Raw genomic sequence first — 19,070 nt, 5'->3', positions numbered from 1 at the left:
TAGTGACCTATGGTTCCTGAGTAGCTTACACCCCTGAGTGGTTTGTCCTGGTGATTTTCCGTTTTTCGTTAGTGGCGTGCGCTATCAAAAGCTTCCATTTACTACTGCGGTAGGGCTGTCAACAATATTGCAAAAGCTACCGGTACAATTTTCACAAAACTTCTTGGAAAGGTGTAGCACAGGCTAAGGAAATCCCATACATGTTTGGAGCCGTTTAGACTGAAAGGGAACATTTTCCATATTGTAGCCTATTCTCGCAATGATAGCGAAAGTGAAACGTTTTATTTTAAATGATTAATTTGTGCAAGCCTGTGTTATTTCTTTCACGTCTTTCAACATAAATAATGCCTTCATATGCTAGTAGTAATGCCAGAAATTACCATTTATAGGCCTCTTAGAAATGATTGATAGATAGATAGATAGATAGATAGATACTTTATTGATCTCCAAGGGGAAATTCAAGAACGCATCTAGCATATTATTTAGATGCGCACTCAATCGCGCATCCATGCAGGCGAAATGTGATCAAATGTGGCGACGGCACACAAGTTGGAAAAAACGTTTACAATACGTGATAGCCTACAGTTAATGTGAATCGCGGACAATAACCAAAGCAAGGAATTTGCACCTCCATTCACCAATTAAAGGCTGTAGTAGGCCTAGTGTTTCTACATGTTGGCACAAAACGTCATTTCTGTCAGAAGCCAGTCTATAATGCATACAGGAGTAACATGAGGTGAGTCAGACAGAAGAGGGCCTGTCTTAGTAGCCTATTCCTGAATCATGTCCCTTTCAAACTACGTTAAAATTGTGTGATTAGCCGCCAGCATAATAAAATCTAAATTAAAAGACAAAATCTTATAAGGCTCCTAACCTATGAGTCTAAGCCTTAGTTTAAAAAAATCTTCAGGTGTAAGCCAAAGTCAAAAGCTAGCTAAAAGCGATTGTTTTCAGGATTTATTTTCGTACCGACAGTGACCTCGAGAAACAGAAATGTGAGAAAATGGATGGAATTCCCCTTTACGTTTTTTTTTTTTTTTTTTATCAAAGCCATGACTGTGATAAACTATGGAAGCCCGTTTCCGCCACTTGAAAAACAAACTGCCAGATACTAAGTCAAAATTATGAGATTTAAAGTCATAATTATGAGATTTAAAGTCATAATTATGAGATTTAAAATCAAAATTATGAGATTTAAAGTCATAATTATGAGATATAAACTCGTAATTATGAGATTTAAAGTCATAATTATGAGATATAAAGTCGTAATTTTGAGATTCCAGTTCGAAACGTTGGACCTCGTCATCAGAGTTGGACCTGCAAGTGGCATTGACCTCTCCAGAATAAGTCCCGCCTCCGTAACTTCCGTATCCATCCAACTTCCGGGCGTGGATTGTCTATGAGAAATAACATGGCGTTTCGAAATATCATACCGGTAAAACATCTGTAGGTAGCGAAGTTGAAAAAGCTGGTGGGCAGATTGGCCTACACACTTCTGCCATATAGTTTCCACTGGATTTTTTGATTGTCGGTGCCGTTTAAGTAATATACTATAGACTATATTTCTTAAACGGCACCGAAAATCAAAAAATCCAGTGGAAACTAGATGGCAGAAGTGTGTAGGCCAATCTGCCCAGCAGCTTTTTCTACTTTGTCACCTACAGAGTTTGACAGGTACGATCTTTCAAAACGCCATGTTATTTCCCATAGACAATCCACGACCGGAAGTTGGATGGATACGGAAGCTAGGAGGCGGGATATATTCTGGAGAGGTCTATGTACACCGTCTCATCTCAGTCCCTCTCCTAATAGAGTGGTGAAGTCCCGCCCCTTCTACTTCCGATCCATGGGACCTATCTTTCAAAAAATTATGAACGGGAGTTAATGGAGAGATAACAATTATTTTTTGGTCCAGTTTGAATTGTGCCACAAATTTCACATATGATGTGTGTGAATTTAAAAGATAATTTTTCACGTCAAGAAAGTACTGTTGTTCGATAGACTTCAAAAGTTATGTTGGTTTTGTGCGAATCCACTCAGTGGACTACATCTCTCGTCTCGAACGATGTACGTCACCAACGTAATGAAACGATAAGAGCTGTTATGCTAGTTAACGGTTGCATCTTGCTGCCTGCTATGTCACTTAACAGTATGTAATGTACAGTCTATGGACGAATACAACTTACCTGATGTGTTTAATCCTCTGACTCATGGTATTTTCTTCGGCAAGGAAAGACCAATTAAGACCTGTTGCTGGTATGCTTGTACAATCTAGTGTGGCTGTGAATGAGCTAACGTCACTAGCGCGACTGATGGGTTTGTAGTCGTTGGAATTACGATCTTTCACAATGTTGTAATTCAATAGTTACGAAACAAACTGCAAATGTCTTTACATGAAAAATTGTCTTTAAAATTGACAAACATCATATGGGTAATTCAAGGCACAAGTCAACCGGGACCAGAAAATAATTTCTTTTTCGCCATAGACTGCCATTCAATTTTTTTTGAAAGATAGGTCCCATGGAGGCAAACGGAAGGGGCGGGACTTCACCACTCTATCCAGCAAGGTAAGCGAATTTGTAGAGCATAGTGTTGCTAGTGTGTAAAACCTACAATTCATCTTTTCATCCAGTTCATGTTTTGCTGGAAAATGCACTGCTGGCTATGTAGTTGTAGTAGCGTTTGGGTGTAGTTGCTAGCAGCTAACGTTAACGTTAGTACTAGACTAGGCTTGATATTTGACTAGCTAACGTTAGACTATCTTCTATAATTCTAGTTTACTAGGCAAGTGAACTTTGATGGAGCCCTCGGGCTCTCATAATATGCTGTCTGTTGGTCAGTGAATACTCAGTCAGTTCACAACGTTTCACCAGAGTGCATTTAATCGTGTATTGGAAATGTGCGTGAAGCTGACATGCATTTATTTGCTAGCTGCTAACCGTTGGGACACTGCTAACGTTAGCAGTGTTTTAGATTCGAACCTCGAGCAACCGTTAGGCAACTTGACATGGCTTTAACATTGATATTGTTCTAACATTCCCTGTTGTCCTGATGCACATTACGGGAGCCTAATGAAAGTTTATGAATAATTAATGTGTCATTAATACTATTTTAAATGTCAAGATATGCTCTAGACACGCTGTTATATGGCCAACGAAAGTTGTACAACAAGCTGAACTAGTGGGCTTCTTTTTAAACGGAACCGCGTGTTTCCTTCGCTTGGCTTTACAGTGGCAACCGGGTAACGGCCTTCGAGGTGTGTCAAGTTATACGGAATTAATGGAATCCGCTACGTCGGGGAGTTATTTTCTATGGAAGCCCGTTTGCGCCACATAAAAATAAATATTCTGATCTATTATATCTCATTATTGTGAGATACTATGTCATTATTGTGAGATAGTATCTCGTTATTGTGAGATAGTATCTCACAATAACGAGATACTATCTCACAATAACGAGATACTATCTCAGAATAATGAGATACTATCTCACAATACGTTATTGTGAGATACTATCTCGTTATTCTGACATAGTATCTCATTATTGTGAGATAGTATCTCATTATTGTGAGATAGGTAGATAGTATCTCGTTATTGTGAGATAGTATCTCATTATTGTGAGATAGTATCTCACAATAACGAGATACTATCTCACAATAACGAGATACTATCTCACAATAATGACATAGTATCTCACAATAATGAGATATAATAGATCAGAATTTTTTTTTATGTGGCGCAAACGGGCTTCCATAATTTTCCCCTCGCCTTCGTCCATTAATTCCGTATAACAGGACACCTCGGCGGCCGTTATCCCTTACCTGCTAGCTGCTTCTCACCATGAAAATAGCTTTACACACGATTTTGAAAAATCACATTGGTCAGTCATAGGCTACTCTGTACGCGATGAATACGATACTGTAGGCATTTGGTCTGGTTTAAAATAGTACAGCGGTTAAACACTCAAATCAAGGGGAATTGTGCACTTTTTGAAAGAAACATGAAACTTCTACCATAGTTAGGTTATACCATGAGGTTTATTTTCAGATTGGGAGGGAAGTCAAATTTGACCTCTGAGGCCCGGGAGAGGTCAAATCCAAGAAGGCCGCCAATAATATTCAAAAGTGCCTCACGTTGGAACCAAACACAGTAGAACAGTGTTACTCGTTGCGCAGCTCGCGAGCCACATGCAGCTCGTCAAGCTATAATTGGTGTCTCGCATGCAGCTTTGGCGAGATTTCGCCAAATTTGGTTTCACTCATTTTGAGTAGGCCTAAACAGTTCGCCAAATGCCATCATCTCTGGCCCCAGCTTGATAAAAACAAAAGTAGGCTCTGATTTAGCCTAGTCTACTTGTATGACTTTAACGAGGTGATCTTTAGTTTCGTTCTGCTTACAGTATCTCACTGCCACTTGCAACGCCTTTGAATGCATTCCGCTGCCCTGTTTACCGGCAATGCTACAACGGACTTAAACTGCCACCTTGTGGCGATAAGTTGTAATACATTTCATGCAGCAGCGTGTATCACGGAAAGTGCGAATGTGCTATGTGGCCATTTCTAAAGGGGACCCACTGTAGGATGTATGTGGTAACACAGCCAATATATTTTTTCAAATGTGCTTCATAAACATACAATACTGCACTACAAAAACGCACTAAAAAACATCTGAATTATACTTCTTCCTTCACTCAAATAATGAAGGTGAAAGGAAGTTATTAAGCATTGACTGTATATATTTAGCTGTATTGGCTGTGTTATTTCTAACCCACTGTAGGATGTATGTGGTAACACAGCCAATATATTTTTTCAAATGTGCTTCATAAACATACAATACTGCACTACAAAAACGCACTAAAAAACATCTGAATTATACTTCTTCCTTCACCCAAATAATGAAGGTGAAAGGAAGTTATTAAGCATTGACTGTATATATTTAGCTGTATTGGCTGTGTTATTTCTTTTTTTGTGGGATATTTATATGTAGAAATGCACATTTGCAAAGGTGAGTTAGTATGTTGTCGTAAAAGTGGCTCTCTTTGATTTTGCACTGCCAATGTGGCTCTTGTGAAAAAAATAGTGAGGATCACTGCATTAATTTTAAACTTTACATAATAGGGAGTCCCTTTACTGTGTCACTATAAGCTGAGGGGTCCTTGACCTGCTTGACGTTGACACCCCGGGGTTAGGCTATATTTCACAGCCAGCCTTATCAGACCATTCATTGAGATTTGTTGATTGATGATGACAGCTGGCCAGCAACATGTTTTGTGTGCATATGCTTTAAAAATACAACTATGTTGTGAATGTAGCTTATTTCTTGTTTATCTTTCAGCACATATTCAGCCAACGGATGCTCTACGGAAGGAGAAGAAACCCATGATTAACACAGGTAAATTGATCTGCTAAAGCCATACAGTGTAATTGTACCATACACTGGTTTATTTTCATGACACGGAGACTATGTTCCCAGTGACGTCTTAGGTGAGGGTGATGGTTGTTTGCTTATGGCAGCATAGTCTTGGGTTTATTCTCCCTCTGCAAAGTATCTGTTGGCATAGATGTGCTGAAAGATAAACCTGAAACATGAAATAGGCTACAGTGACAACATAGTTTTATTTTTAAAAGTATGAACACAAAACATGTTGCTGGTCAGCTGTCATTAATCAACATATATTGATGAATGGTCAGATAAGGCTGGCTGTGAAATTTTACCTAACCCAGGGGTGTCAACGTTGTCCAGCAGGTCAAATATCTCTTCCATCTGATTGATTCCTATTGATGTGATGCTCAAAATAATAAACAAAACAAAATTGATTATAGAATGTGCAGAGGGTAGTGCATTGTTGTTCTAAATGTATCACAATGTTGTTGGCCTTTCGTCCTTTCATTATATATTTGTGTTGGCCTGTCACAGGATGGATGGGCTGTGTGACTTCTTGAGGTTGCGGAATGTACCGGAGGAAACCATACAGCAACTGGAAAAGGATAAGGAAACTAGTCTGTTAAACGGCAAAGTTGCTCAATTTCAGTTTTGGGTAGTTAAAATACAATTGCCTTGTTTTGAAGAGATGCCAACCAAAACAACCTCACTGCAATTTGATTGATATGAATGCACAAAGAAATCGATTAAGTCATCAGACACAAACATTGCAAAAGAAAAGCAAAATGCTATGTTATCTATTGCTAAATAGTTGATTGGTTTAATGTGTGTTTTCTTTTTTGTTTTTGTAGATTGATCCCAATGTCCTACTTGTCATGACAGATGCCCAGTTAACTACGTATCTACCATCCTATGGGGACCGACTGGCTGTCCTTGGATATTGCAGACAGAAGGGAAATTGTCCTGTTGCCCGCAAATCTAAACTTTTTGAGCGACTGAAATCCAAGATATCAAGAAGTGGGGATCGTGAACATTTGTCTGAGAAGGTACCAAGTCGAAATGCTCAGAAGAGTGAAAGGAAAATAGAAATGGGATGGCTGAATTTCCGTAAAGAGCAGTTTTTTCAAGTGAGGGCCAAAAAAGGAGGGGGTACAAGAAAAATATGTGTGTTCAAGGATTGTAGGAAAGATGAGTTGATTGAAAAAGCCATAAACTTGTTTTTTCCTGATCAAAAAAATTCAGAGGGAAATGTTACTTTGTACTTTCAGTACACACCCCTTGAACTTCGACAGTTCGCCTCCACCGACACCATCAACATCGAGGTGCTCCACCTTTGCCGGGCAGCGGGGATCCTCAGGCGGAAACGCTACTTGCACAGAGGCGCAGGTCGCTCTATCATCCGTGCGACAGACGAAAGCATCCCTCCATCATCTCCATGGGATTTCTTGCTTAATCAACGCGGTTTTCCAGAGCAGTCCGCTCCCGCAAACAACTCAGTGTCAGTGGAGAATCTACAGCGACCAACAACGCAGCGAGAATCTGTCTCTCACATCTTGGACAACTTTGATGGAGCTGCTGAGAATGTCACATCACCATGTCAGACTGCGCCTGAACCGCCGCAAGACCTTCATCCGAAGGTAAAAGTTCTCACAGCTGGTTCACCGCAGGAAGTTCTGCAGCATGCGCAAGACCCTCCTCCCGTCAAATTTGCATTATTGAACGCACAATCTATTTGTAACAAGACTTCCATTTTACACGACCGCTTCACGTCTCATCACCTGGACTTTTTGTTTATAACGGAGTCTTGGCTCAGCGGTAACGACGTCATTCCACTTGGAGAACTCTGCCCTCCTCACTGCAGCTTCATGAATTCCCCTAGGGCTACTGGTCGTGGAGGTGGTCTGGTCACTGTTTATAATAACAACTTTAAATGTAGAATTGTACAAATTGATATGTTCTCCACTTTTGAGGTACAGCTTGTAAAGATAAATGCCACCCCCCTCTGTGCATTAGTTTACCGACCACCAAAAATTAAGCTTAATTGTAATTTCATTCAAGAATTTGCTGATCTACTATCTTTTATGGCCTCTCGCTCTGACAATTTCATGATTTTAGGGGATTTTAACATTCACATCTGTTGCCCATCAAAACCTTTGGTTAAGGACTTTTTATGCCTTGTGGACTCTTTCAATCTTGTCCAATCTGTTATGGCCCCGACACATCAGAAAGGCCACACATTAGACCTAGTATTGTCCTATGGTTTCAATGTTTCCAACTTAGAAATTATGGATGTTGGGGTCTCTGATCATTTTTTGATTTTATTTGAATCTATTTTGTTTCCTATTCCTAGGGTTAGGGTTAGTCCTATTCCTTTGCCCGTTCTATTAATTCCACCACAGCCACAACATTCTCTAATACTTTCATCCTCTCTCACTCACCTACTATCTCTGTTGCTATTTCCACCTGCTCTGACATTGAAGAATTAGTCACTCTCTTTAATGCATCCTGTCTTGAGACCTTAGACTGTGTTGCCCCACTAAAACAAAAGCGTGTCAAAACTATCACCACTCCATGGTTAAATGCCACGACCCGTTCTGTTAGAAAATCTTGCAGGAAAGCAGAGCGCAAATGGAAAAAAGAGAAGCTTCAGGTCTTCTATGACCTTTTCAGAGATTCTCTAAAGACCTACCAAAACTCTGTTAAGGCAGCAAAGGTTGAGTATTATGCTCAGCTTATCAACAATAATGCTCATAGGCCTAAAGTTTTATTTAATACCATTAACTCTATTATAAATCCTGCCTCTGCGTCATCTACTCTTGCCCCTTCAACAGAAATCTGTGAGATGTTCCTCAACTTCATCAATAAAATTGACAAAATAAAATCTCAAATCTCACCTCCAGATTCGGATCCCTCAGTGATAGAACTTTCACCTAGCTGCCTCCAACAGTTTCAGGCTATATCTTCCTCCCAGCTTTCGGAGGTGGTCTCCCATATGAAATCTACTACATCCTGCCAATTAGATGTTTTACCTGCACGCCTTTTTAAATAAGTTTTTACCATCATCTGCCCTCTTGCATTGACCATAATTAATCACTCACTAACCAATGGAGTGGTCCCCTCAGGTTTTAAACGTGCAATTGTGCAACCTTTACTTAAGAAACCTAACCTTGAGCCCAGTGACCTGAAGAATTATAGGCCTATTTCTAAATTACCTTTTCTGTCAAAGATACTAGAAAAGGTTTCTTCTTATCTAAGTGAGTTCAATATATGTGATAAATTCCAATCAGGTTTTAGATCTCTGCACAGCACTGAATCGGCCTTGCTTAAAGTCCAAAACGACATTCTCTTAGCAGTTGATTCTGGATCTTGCGCCCTCTTGGTGCTTCTTGATCTGAGTGCAGCATTTGACACCATTGACCATAACATCCTATTAAAACGCTTGGAGGATGAAGTTGGTCTCCAGGGTTCTGTTTTGCAATGGTTCTCTTCTTATCTTAGTGATAGATCATTTTCAGTTAGTTTAGGCAATTTCTCCTCTTCCTCTGCCCTTATAAAATGTGGTGTTCCTCAGGGTTCCATTTTGGGCCCTCTTTTATTCTCTCTTTATATGCTACCCCTTGGCTCAATTTTTAAAAAGTATAACATTCAGTATCACTGCTATGCAGATGACACTCAGTTTTACCTGCCTGTTAACACTAATGGCATTTGTTCTTTGGATAATATTTTTAACTGTCTCAGTGACATCAAATGCTGGATGGCAAGACATTTTCTTCAAATGAACGAAAGTAAAACTGATATAATTATTTTTGGCCCTCCAAGCGATGTTTCTATCTTGAAAAATGCACTAGGACCTCTCTCTGCAAACTGCCACAGTGAAGTAAAGAATCTTGGGGTTTTCTTTGACTCCTCTTTACATTTTCATAAGCAAGTAAATAGTGTGGTCAAAGGCAGCTTTTTCCAGTTAAGAACCATTGCCAAACTGAAGCCCTTTTTGTCCTCCGATCTTGAAACTCTTATACATGCTTTCATAACATCTAGACTAGATTATTGTAATTCCTTATATGCAGGCCTGACCCACTCCACTCTCAACAGACTTCAGCTAGTTCAAAATGCAGCAGCTAGATTATTAAGTGGCTCTAAGAAACGTGAGCATATAACTCCTGTGTTGGCTAAGCTGCACTGGTTACCTGTGGAGCACAAAGTTAAGTTTAAAATTTTACTTTTTGTCTTCAAAGCCCTCAGTGGTTTGGCACCTAGTTACATAGGTGACCTACTAATTCCTTACAGCACTCCAAGATCACTTAGGTCTTCATCTCAGAATCTTCTCTATATCCCCAAAACACGCCTTAAAAGTAAGGGTGATAGAGCCTTCTCTGTTGTTGCCCCCCAACTCTGGAATAGTCTACCTGTACATATTAAGTCCTCTCCAACCATTGACTGCTTTAAGTCTAACTTAAAGACTTTCATTTTCTCCCAAGCTTTTAATCTACCTTAATACCCCCCCCCCCCCACACACACACACACACACTCTTTATTCTTTATTTTATTTTTGACCAATTTGTTTATTATTTCAATTATTTATTTATTTCCCCCCATGTTATGTGATTATTGTTGTTGTACCATTGTCATTGTTTTATGTTTGTTTGTAAGCACTTTGGTTCAACTCAGTTGTTTTTAAATGTGCTATAGAAATAAAGTTGACTTGACTTGACTTGACTTGTTACAGATTTTCACATTGATCTTACAGATTTTCAAGAGCACCCATTAGATAACCAGACTACAGTTGGAGAACTGTACGAAAAAACAAAGCTGCCCATTTTACGGTTTTATTCAACCACAAAGAAGAAGGCTAGTTGCCTTGATAACAGTGGCACGCTTACACAGGAAGGGGAAGACATGCAGAATACAGCCTCCTCCAATCCCCCTAGGCCTAGTACACTTCTGGCTGAAGGTGAAGAGACAAACCCCAGCGATGTCATATATGTTAGAAGCAGCAATGTCCTGTCCGACACAAACAGTGATCTTGTCCCCTTAGATTACTCCACTATTGACATGTCAGATTTGCCTAGTGTGAGTGAACTTGATGCAGCCATTGCTGTAGATGTCTTCGAGGATAGTGGCACAGTTACCTTCTTCCAAGGACACCTACATGATGTGGATAGTGTCAGTCTTGATGATACCTTACAAATCTCTCCTCAAGCAATAAGTTCACCTATTCCAATCCTAGATATCACCCATGTGCCTATTATTCAGAGTGAAAGAATGAAGAAAATCCTTGTTGTTCATCGTGGGCAGATCCTGAGAGAACTCATTTCAAATTTTTGTGATGAGAGTATCATGCTAGATGACGTTTACATCCAAGTGGTTCTTCCCAATGGAAGGTTGGAAAAGGCAGTTGATGAAGGCGGTGTTTTAAGGGATGTGCTGACTGAATTTTGGCAGGACTTTAATGAGCAATGTACAATAGGCAATGCTTTTAAGGTGCCTTTTTTACGCCATGATTTTGGTAGGCAACAGTGGGAAAGCATTGGCAGAATCATTGTACTTGGTTGGCGAAAAAAGAAGTATCTGCCTATAAAAATGGCCCCAATAGTTTTGGAGCAAGCTGCCTTGGGCTGTGTTAAAAGTGCTCTTGTTGACATCTTCCTCAGGTATGTTACAGAGTCAGAGCGAATGGTCCTTGATTCTTGCCGTTCAGATTTTGAAAGTGTGGATCAGGAAGAATTGCTAGAAGTAATGGATCTCCATAGCTGTCGAAGAGTGCCAACTGCTGATAATATTGAACAGCTCTTGGAGGAGCTTGCCCACCAAAAGCTGATTCAATAACCTGCCTTTGTAATCGAGCAGTGGAGCAATGTGATGGCACCCTTTAGGTCAGAGTTAGAGGGAATTTCAGTAGCCTATGAAAATCTTCACCCTACATTGAGAAAGGTGATGAGGTCTCTCTCATACCCTACTACTGTGAATAATCAGCAGAAGCAAATTGGAAAGTATCTTGGCACATACCTTAGAGAATCCGACACACAGCACTTGTCTCTTTTCCTTGCACAGGCTCTGCTCTGCTTCTTGGTAAGAGCATTAGTGTGACCTTCACGCAGTTGCAAGGTCTGCAGAGACGGCCCATTGCCCACACATGTGGCTGCTACTTGGAATTGCCAATTGAGTATGACAATTACCCCGATTTTAGATATGAATTCAACAAAGTATTAGGCCTACTGCAGCTCATGTAGCACAAACACAGGTAGGAAACACAGGTACTCCTAAGATAGTGCAGTGGTCACAGGCAAGGGCTGGCACGTGGGAGACCGGGGGGTCGATTCCCATCTCATGCGTTTTGGCGGAGTGAGTGTGCATGTGTACCAACGTCTCTGGAGAGAAGGTGCGCAATTTTGAACAAGAAATCGGTTTTGATTGCAACAATTAGCTAGTTCATGTTCAATTGTACCAGGGGTGCAAATAGCCTTACCCTAAATATAAACAGTATTCAGTGAAGTCAAAAAGAAATCTGTCATAAAATAGATTTGAACATGGGTTTTAATATGAATTTAAAATTGCCAACAGTACATTTGCTCAACATTAAATATTTAGCACATTGGAGCTTAGTAATAGACAATTATTTTAAGGGACACCGTTTAGCTGGCAGAACACCTCAGTAGGCTACCCCCCTCCCCTCCACTACCCACCAACATTTTATAAGTTTAGGCTAAACATCTATTTTATGACAGATTTCTTTTTGACTTCACTGAATACTGTTTATATTTAGGGTCTCCAGAGACGTTGGTCAACATGATGATCGATTGTAAGAACATATTTATTCCCCTAGACCATCTCGAACTAATTCCCGAAGTTTCAGGTAAAGGTCAGTGATTTGATAGATGTCAGTGGACATCAGGAGGTTGTGCTCTGTCATCAGTTCAGTGCTAATGTGATAGACATCCTCATCACAAGGATAGTCTTTAAATGAACAGTCCTCCAGACAAAGGTCAATCCTGGCATTATCAACTTGCTGACCAAAGTTTTGTGCCCCGTAGAGGTTGGAAACCACATATAGCATGGATGGGCGACCACTTGGGGCCCTCGGATTGTGAGATGCCCTTATGCGGTGGTCATTCCAGATAGCAGCAACTTCATTAAGCTCCTCCTGTTAGATACAGTAAGTGAAGAAACATGAGTACATCAATTTGATGTGTAGGGGAAAAAATATTATAGCCTAGCTTTTCCCATCCACTGTATTTCACATCAGAGCTGCCCTGGACTCAGGGGCGGAGCTAATGGTTCACTAGGGGTGCGACGATCTTTAGTGGGCCCCTATACTGTCGGTGTTTATCCCAACATCATGTTTTTATTTAGTCCACTTCATATTGTGGTTATTAGAGGATGAGGCATTTTGTTTATGTCCTGATGACCTAGCCTACCGTTTAGCATCGGGGCGCGCCTGCAGGTGTAGGCCTACGGCCGTACGCACTGTGCGTACCATCAGGCAACTCAACAAGAGAGAATTTCCCCTGTGTGTGTTCACACAAAGTTAGCCTACCATAACATCCCAACTGCTTCACAACTGTAGTATCCCATTAACTGCTCGACAATAGGCTATTTACAATTTTCTTTAAAATGTGTAAACACGTTTTCAAAATCAACTTTAATGTACGCACCTTTTGTTTGAGCAGGAGAGGGAATACTAGCCTAACAAACGCACGCAGCAATTACAGAAGTTGTGGGCTAGGTGACTTCCCTGCTGGAAAAACCAGCCTGACCAGCTAAAGGTGGTTTGCTGGTTGACCAGCTTGTTAACCAGCTTGTTAGACCACCCTATGATGGTTGTCCTGCTAGACCAGCAAAACTCTTGCGAAAACATACCGATCAGCTGGTTTTCCCAGCTTATGATGGTAATTCAGCTGGTTTTGCTTGTCGTACCACCTCAAGCTGGTCATTTTAGCTGGTGTTGCTGGTCTATTGCTGGTTTAACTGCCATGCACAAACGAAACCGGGAAACGGACAAATATTATTAAGCCTTTCAATGTTTTGTTGCGCGCGGAGGGGTTGATACGCTTACCATTCATTCCTGCTGGTGCGCCTGATAGTGTGACTGCTGTTGTCGCGGCAAGCTTAGGCCTACAGTATGCTCCTGTCTTTAAATAGGCACAGTGTAGACTATACCTACATGCTATGTCGCTGATTTTCTGTAATAAATGCAGCCTGTAGCATAGGCTACTTTGGCAAACCCACACCGGTTGTGGCATCAGTTTCGCTTTTAAAGTCGGGGCTATTTAATTTGCAGCATGACAGACGAACTCCCATTGTGAGCGCACTCAACGGACCAGTGGCATCTTTAGTAGGCCTAACCCCTCCCAGCAGTCGCTCAGTTTACTTGCCCGCGCGCATAGGTCGATACCATAATGACACTTAGCGAAGATATGCAGGCGGAGCCAGGCTAAATGTAGTTGTCTTCGCTATGTAAATAAAGTGATAAGTAGCCTAGACTAACTACTTTCGTTGCTTTGGGAAGCAATGATCTGTTTCTGTTACTGATCTGTTACTGGGTTGACACATTGGAAGTTGGGGAAGCCTAGTTTGGTGACCACTCCGACACTTGCGCGCTGCGCAGAAGGGGGGTGGGCCTATAGTCCCTAAACGTTCTCAGCAGTATTTTAGGCCCCTTACCTGTATCACCTCCTGGAAGCAAAACTGGATTAAGGACTTGTCGATGAAGCTGTCATCATAGAGACCATCAGCCTTTAACTGGTCGAAATGGTCCATCCAGAACTGAGCACACTCACTCCGCAACGTACACCACCAGCGTTCAATACGTTGGTTCCCCGTGCTTGGACCTAGAGTGACACAGTCTGGGGAAATGCCGTTTTCACTGCCATGCAGAAAACTTTGCATTGCGGCAATGTGTGTGTTCTCCGTCCCGCGATCCAATCTCACTTTTGATGGGCGACCATGCTCCATTACTGCATCAATGAAATACCCCGCTATAAGACGTGGGTCGCTGTTAGTAGAGTGGGTGTGTAGCCAGATAATCTTTCGCGAGAACCCATCAATACAACCACTGATGCATATCCCATACGGCTTTAATTTGTCATATCCATCTATGTGCCACACATAATTAGGGCCACGACTGACATAGACTCTACGTCTCAGACGGTGCCGTGCACGCAGATCCACGCCACCACCATCCATTTGACGCAGCAAGAGACGAACGGTCTCTCTGTCCGTGATGATCCCTGCCATCCAACACTTTTGTTGCATCCACCTGTAGCCATGTTGTTGGCCAGAGGACTGTAATTGGCGATGGATGAAATCAGCTACTTCTCTGACGTCTGCCTTATTGCGTCTTCGCCACAGCTGATTCCTCTGAAGTGCTCTTTCTAGAGTTCTTTTACTAATATTAATGTTGTGCTCCTGAGATAAATGATACAAAATCTCAGCATTTGTATACTTACATCTGAAATAATCTTCAATAATCGAGTCCATCGCTTAGCTATCAATAGATATCAATAGATAGGCCTATAGGCTACAATTAGGCTACAATGACTGGTCTGGGCTATACTGACATGTCTATCTAGCGTTCCTTTTCTATGTTGAAGAGACAGTGGACCAGGAATATGGCGGTTCCTTGTTGAGAGGTTAGGAACAGGAAAAGAACATCTAGAATGTGGCTATGCGATGCTAGTAGACCCAGTATCCAAGGGCAACCGAGGATGACAAATTGGACTGTGATTTTAAACAGTAAGACTCTGTAGAGAGATATGTGGACATATCAGGGGTGAAACAATCATCAGTGTAGTCTCTCTTTCTGTATCTCATTGTGTGTGTGTGTATCTGTTTATATATGTGTGTGATTTCATATACAGCTGGCCTATCTTCCATGTGTTTTACTTACCGTCATGCATAAAGCTTTGTGAAAAAAATAAGATTTTTCTTCTGAGGTCATCCTGTGTTTGCTGAGTGACTGTGTTGACGGAGTCTGACACAACATGACCTATTCCGTGTAGGCTAATAATCTCGAAATTACGACTTTCAATCTCAAAATTACGACTTTATTTCTCATTATTATGACTTTAAATCTCATAATTATGACTTTATTTCTCATAATTATGACTTTAAATCTCATAATTATGACTTTAAATCTCATAATTACGACTTTATATCTCATTATTATGACTTTATATCTCATAATTATGACTTTTAATCTCAAAATGTTGACTTTGTATCTCATAATTATGACTTAAAATCTCATAATTATGACTTTAAATCTCATAATTTTGACTTCGTATCTGGCAGTTTCTTTTCTTCAAGTGGCGGGAACGGGCTTCCATATATTTTCAACTGAACAATATCAGGAATTTAACAACTTTCCTCTGTATATCTGGAAAAAAGGTCAGCCAAGTCGAGTGATATTTTATTTCCCCAGCACATTTCACACACAAGGCAACACAATGCACTCGACAAAACAAGTTTAAACAAGCACAGCAAATCAAATCAAAAGAGCAGGTACATTATAAACAGTGACTATCCACATTTTACTTGCAGCTTACTTTGGCTTCTATTCAGGAGCTTTTGTCAAAATATAACACATTAAAGCACTTGCTCAATGAGAAAACCAAAAAAGGGCCTAGGGCCTACATGAATGAATAGACTTAATGAATACATAGAGGGGGGAGCAATGTTCCTAAAATGTATTACTTTCAAGGAGAGAAATGGACTGATAGCACTGCCTTTGAAGTCGTTGGTTAAGTGTGTGTGTGTGTGTGTGTGTATGTGTGTGTGTGTGTGTGTGTGTGTGTGTACACTAGTCAGTCAGTCTTGTCCCTTGAGTCCCTGCTTGCTAGTCCCTGCTTGAGGGTGGTGCCACTGCATTGGGTATTGGAGGGTGTTGCCACTGCGTTGGGTATTTGAGAGGGTGGTGCCATTGCGTGGGTATATGAGAGGGTGATGCCACTGCGTTGGTTATTTGAGAGAGTGAAGCCATTGCGTGGGTATATGAGAGGGTGGTGCCGCTGCGTTGGGTATTGGGGAGGGTGGTGCCACTATGTTTGGTATTTGAGAGGGTGGTGCCGCTGCATTGGGTATTTGAGAGGGTGAAGCCATTGCGTGGGTATTGGAGAGTGTGGTGCCGCAGTGATGGGTATTGGAGAGGGTGGTGCCACTGGGATGGGTATTGGAGAGGGTGGTGCCGCAGTGTTGGGTATTGGGGAGGGTGGTGCCGCAGTGTTGGGTATTGGAGAGGGTGGTGCCGCAGTGTTGGGCTGCTTGGTCAGACTGATGGTGACTGTGGCTCCAGTGCTGGAGCCTGTTGGTGTGTCGGACGGACCAAACCTCTGCCACCATGTCCTGTACTGGCGCCTCACCTGCACACAGAGAGACAGTTAGAGAGAGAGAAGGGGTGGAGGAAGAGAGAAGAGAGAGAGAGAGAGAGAGTAGGGGGGGGGATTGTTTGGGCAAAACATTACAAATTACAACCTGTAAATTCAGCATGGCAAGTTTTGTGTATACACTGGACCCTATGGTGGTATTTCACCTCATAGTAGCAAATTAGCTATAACCGTGATCATGAGTACATCATAGATCATAGTTATGTCCTGTTAATTGCCGTAGGCTTACCTCTATGTTGAAGAGACAGTGGACCAGGAATATGGCGGTTCCTTGTTGAGAGGTTAGGAACAGGAAAAGAACATCTAGAATGTGGCTATGCGATGCTAGTAGACCCAGTATCCAAGGGCAACCGAGGATGACAAATTGGACTGTGATTTTAAACAGTAAGACTCTGTAGAGAGATATGTGGACATATCAGGGGTGAAACAATCATCAGTGTAGTCTCTCTTTCTGTATCTCATTGTGTGTGTGTGTATCTGTTTATATATGTGTGTGATTTCATATACAGCTGGCCTATCTTCCATGTGTTTTTCTTACCGTCATGCATAAAGCTTTGTGAAAAAAATAAGATTTTTCTTCTGATGTCATCCTGTGTTTGCTGAGTGACATTCGAATGTGTTGACGGTCATATTCAAAATGAAGAGGCCACTGCAAATTTGAATATGACCGTCAACTCATTCGAACGTCACTCAGCAACCGTAGGATGACATCAGAAAAATGTGCAGTGGTGTTCATATGTAGCTGGCCTATCTTGCGTGTGTTTGTGTGTCTGTGAGTTTCCTGTGTTGGTATCTTACCTGTTGTACTTGACCTTTGACACGTCACTGCGTGCCTCCATCAGGGTGGAGTGGATAGTGACGAAGATGGTGAGGAAGAGTATGATGTTTGCCTGGATGACATTAAGAGAGAGAGAGAGAGAGAGAGAGAGAGAGAGAAACAAGTGTCAGATTTCCTTTTTCCTGCTAGGACCATCCTTTGTGTCTGTTATTTTTCATTCATTCTTCTGCATCAAAATTGGTCAGTCTTTCTGCATCTATCTTAGCATATGTACGTTCTAATATTGTTTACATGGGTTTTTGTGCATTTCAAAATCATGTTTGTTACTGGCTTGTTGTCATATTGTAATTTGATGCTCACAGCCAGAATGAAGCACACAGGACCAACAAAACTCCAGATGAATCCACTCTCTCCCTGAAGCCAGCAGCTTTGGAAAAAAAAATAGTACAAAGCAATGGATACATTAAAAACTGCAAACAAACAACATCAGTTTCCCATACTAAAAAAGTAAAGTGTGATATTGGTATTGTGATACATACTATTCCTGTGAAGAATTTAATTTGTGATCTGTTGTATATTGAATTGGAGGGAAAAAAGGAAACATGTAGTCAATTTTCTTTTACTTACTCCTGACTGCCATATCCATCAGGCTTTACTACTGCAGATACGCTCACTATGACCAGCGGGATCCCATAGCCAATCAGGATGCTGAGCTTCCACTGTAGTCCCACCCGCTCGTTAGGTTTGACCTGCCTGAGCTTCCGTACAGACAGGAAGAGCAGCACAGCCTCTATGGACATCCACACGAAACAGCACAGGAAGAGGAAATGCAGGACTCCTGACAGCATCTTACACAGCACCTAGGGGAGACAAAGAGAACATGTCTTGTGTTGGTGTTTCCAAATTCTATAACCCGTATATTCAGGACTTTGTCATGCATCATCAGATAATCAGTGTTGGGAATGTTACTTTAAAAAAGTAATTAGTTATAGTTACTCACTACTTGTTCCAAAAAGTAACTCAGTTAGTAACTGAATTACTCTATGATAAGAGTAACTCGTTACCAGGGAAAGTAACTATTTGCGTTACTGTTACAAAAAAAAAGTTGCTATATGTCAAAGAATTTTGATTTTTTGAGCAGTTTTGAGCAGCCAGTTGAAATGGGTAGAACTTTCAATATTTATTAGATAGATAGATAGATAGATAGATAGATAGATAGATAGATAGATAGATACTTTATTGATCACCAAGGGGAAATTCAAGATATTGCACATTGACAGACAGGTTGACTTCAGCCTGTGTCATGGGTTTTTGTTGTGAGACAGAAAGATCTAGCTTTTGCTGCTTGGAGGACTTTGCTCCGAGTCCTTCTTTGCTAGTGGATGGCGAGCTATCATCTGTGGTGAAAGTATCTGTGTTTTTGGCCACTAGCTTTAGATGCGTGTGTGAGATGTTTCATTAAATTAGAGTTGCTTACAACGGATGTCGACAAAGTCTTCGATCCTGGACATAATGTACACATTACATGCACAT

The 19,070-nt window shown here is 41.2% G+C and overlaps 1 protein-coding gene and 1 pseudogene across 4 annotated transcripts in view; both read right to left on the bottom strand.

Annotated features, from left to right (window-relative positions):
* LOC143123348 (uncharacterized) overlaps positions 1-19,070 on the bottom strand; it is a 685,973-nt pseudogene that overhangs the window by 419,008 nt on the left and 247,895 nt on the right.
* The window catches only part of LOC143123356 (adhesion G protein-coupled receptor E5-like), a 48,590-nt gene continuing 45,293 nt past the window's right edge, over positions 15,774-19,070 (bottom strand). For 3 of the 4 annotated variants that reach the window (XM_076284714.1, XM_076284695.1, XM_076284703.1), the window contains 5 exons: positions 18,165-18,397; positions 17,898-17,964; positions 17,558-17,649; positions 16,989-17,151; positions 15,774-16,735 (listed from right to left, as the gene is read on the bottom strand). In XM_076284714.1, coding sequence (XP_076140829.1) covers positions 16,415-16,735; positions 16,989-17,151; positions 17,558-17,649; positions 17,898-17,964; positions 18,165-18,397 — 876 coding nt within the window. In that variant the 3' untranslated portion in view covers positions 15,774-16,414. Of the gene's footprint in view, positions 16,736-16,988; positions 17,152-17,557; positions 17,650-17,897; positions 17,965-18,164; positions 18,398-19,070 lie in introns of those variants that run through there. The other variant, XM_076284722.1, reaches the window with a different exon arrangement.

This window comes from Alosa pseudoharengus, unplaced genomic scaffold, assembly GCF_046254945.1.
Source record: "Alosa pseudoharengus isolate Yale_2024_CS ecotype anadromous, Long Island Sound unplaced genomic scaffold, YU_APseudo_1.1 YU_APseudo_1.1_scf_1, whole genome shotgun sequence".
NCBI lineage: Eukaryota > Metazoa > Chordata > Actinopteri > Clupeiformes > Clupeidae > Alosa > Alosa pseudoharengus.
This window is presented reverse-complemented; position numbering and strand designations above follow the sequence as displayed.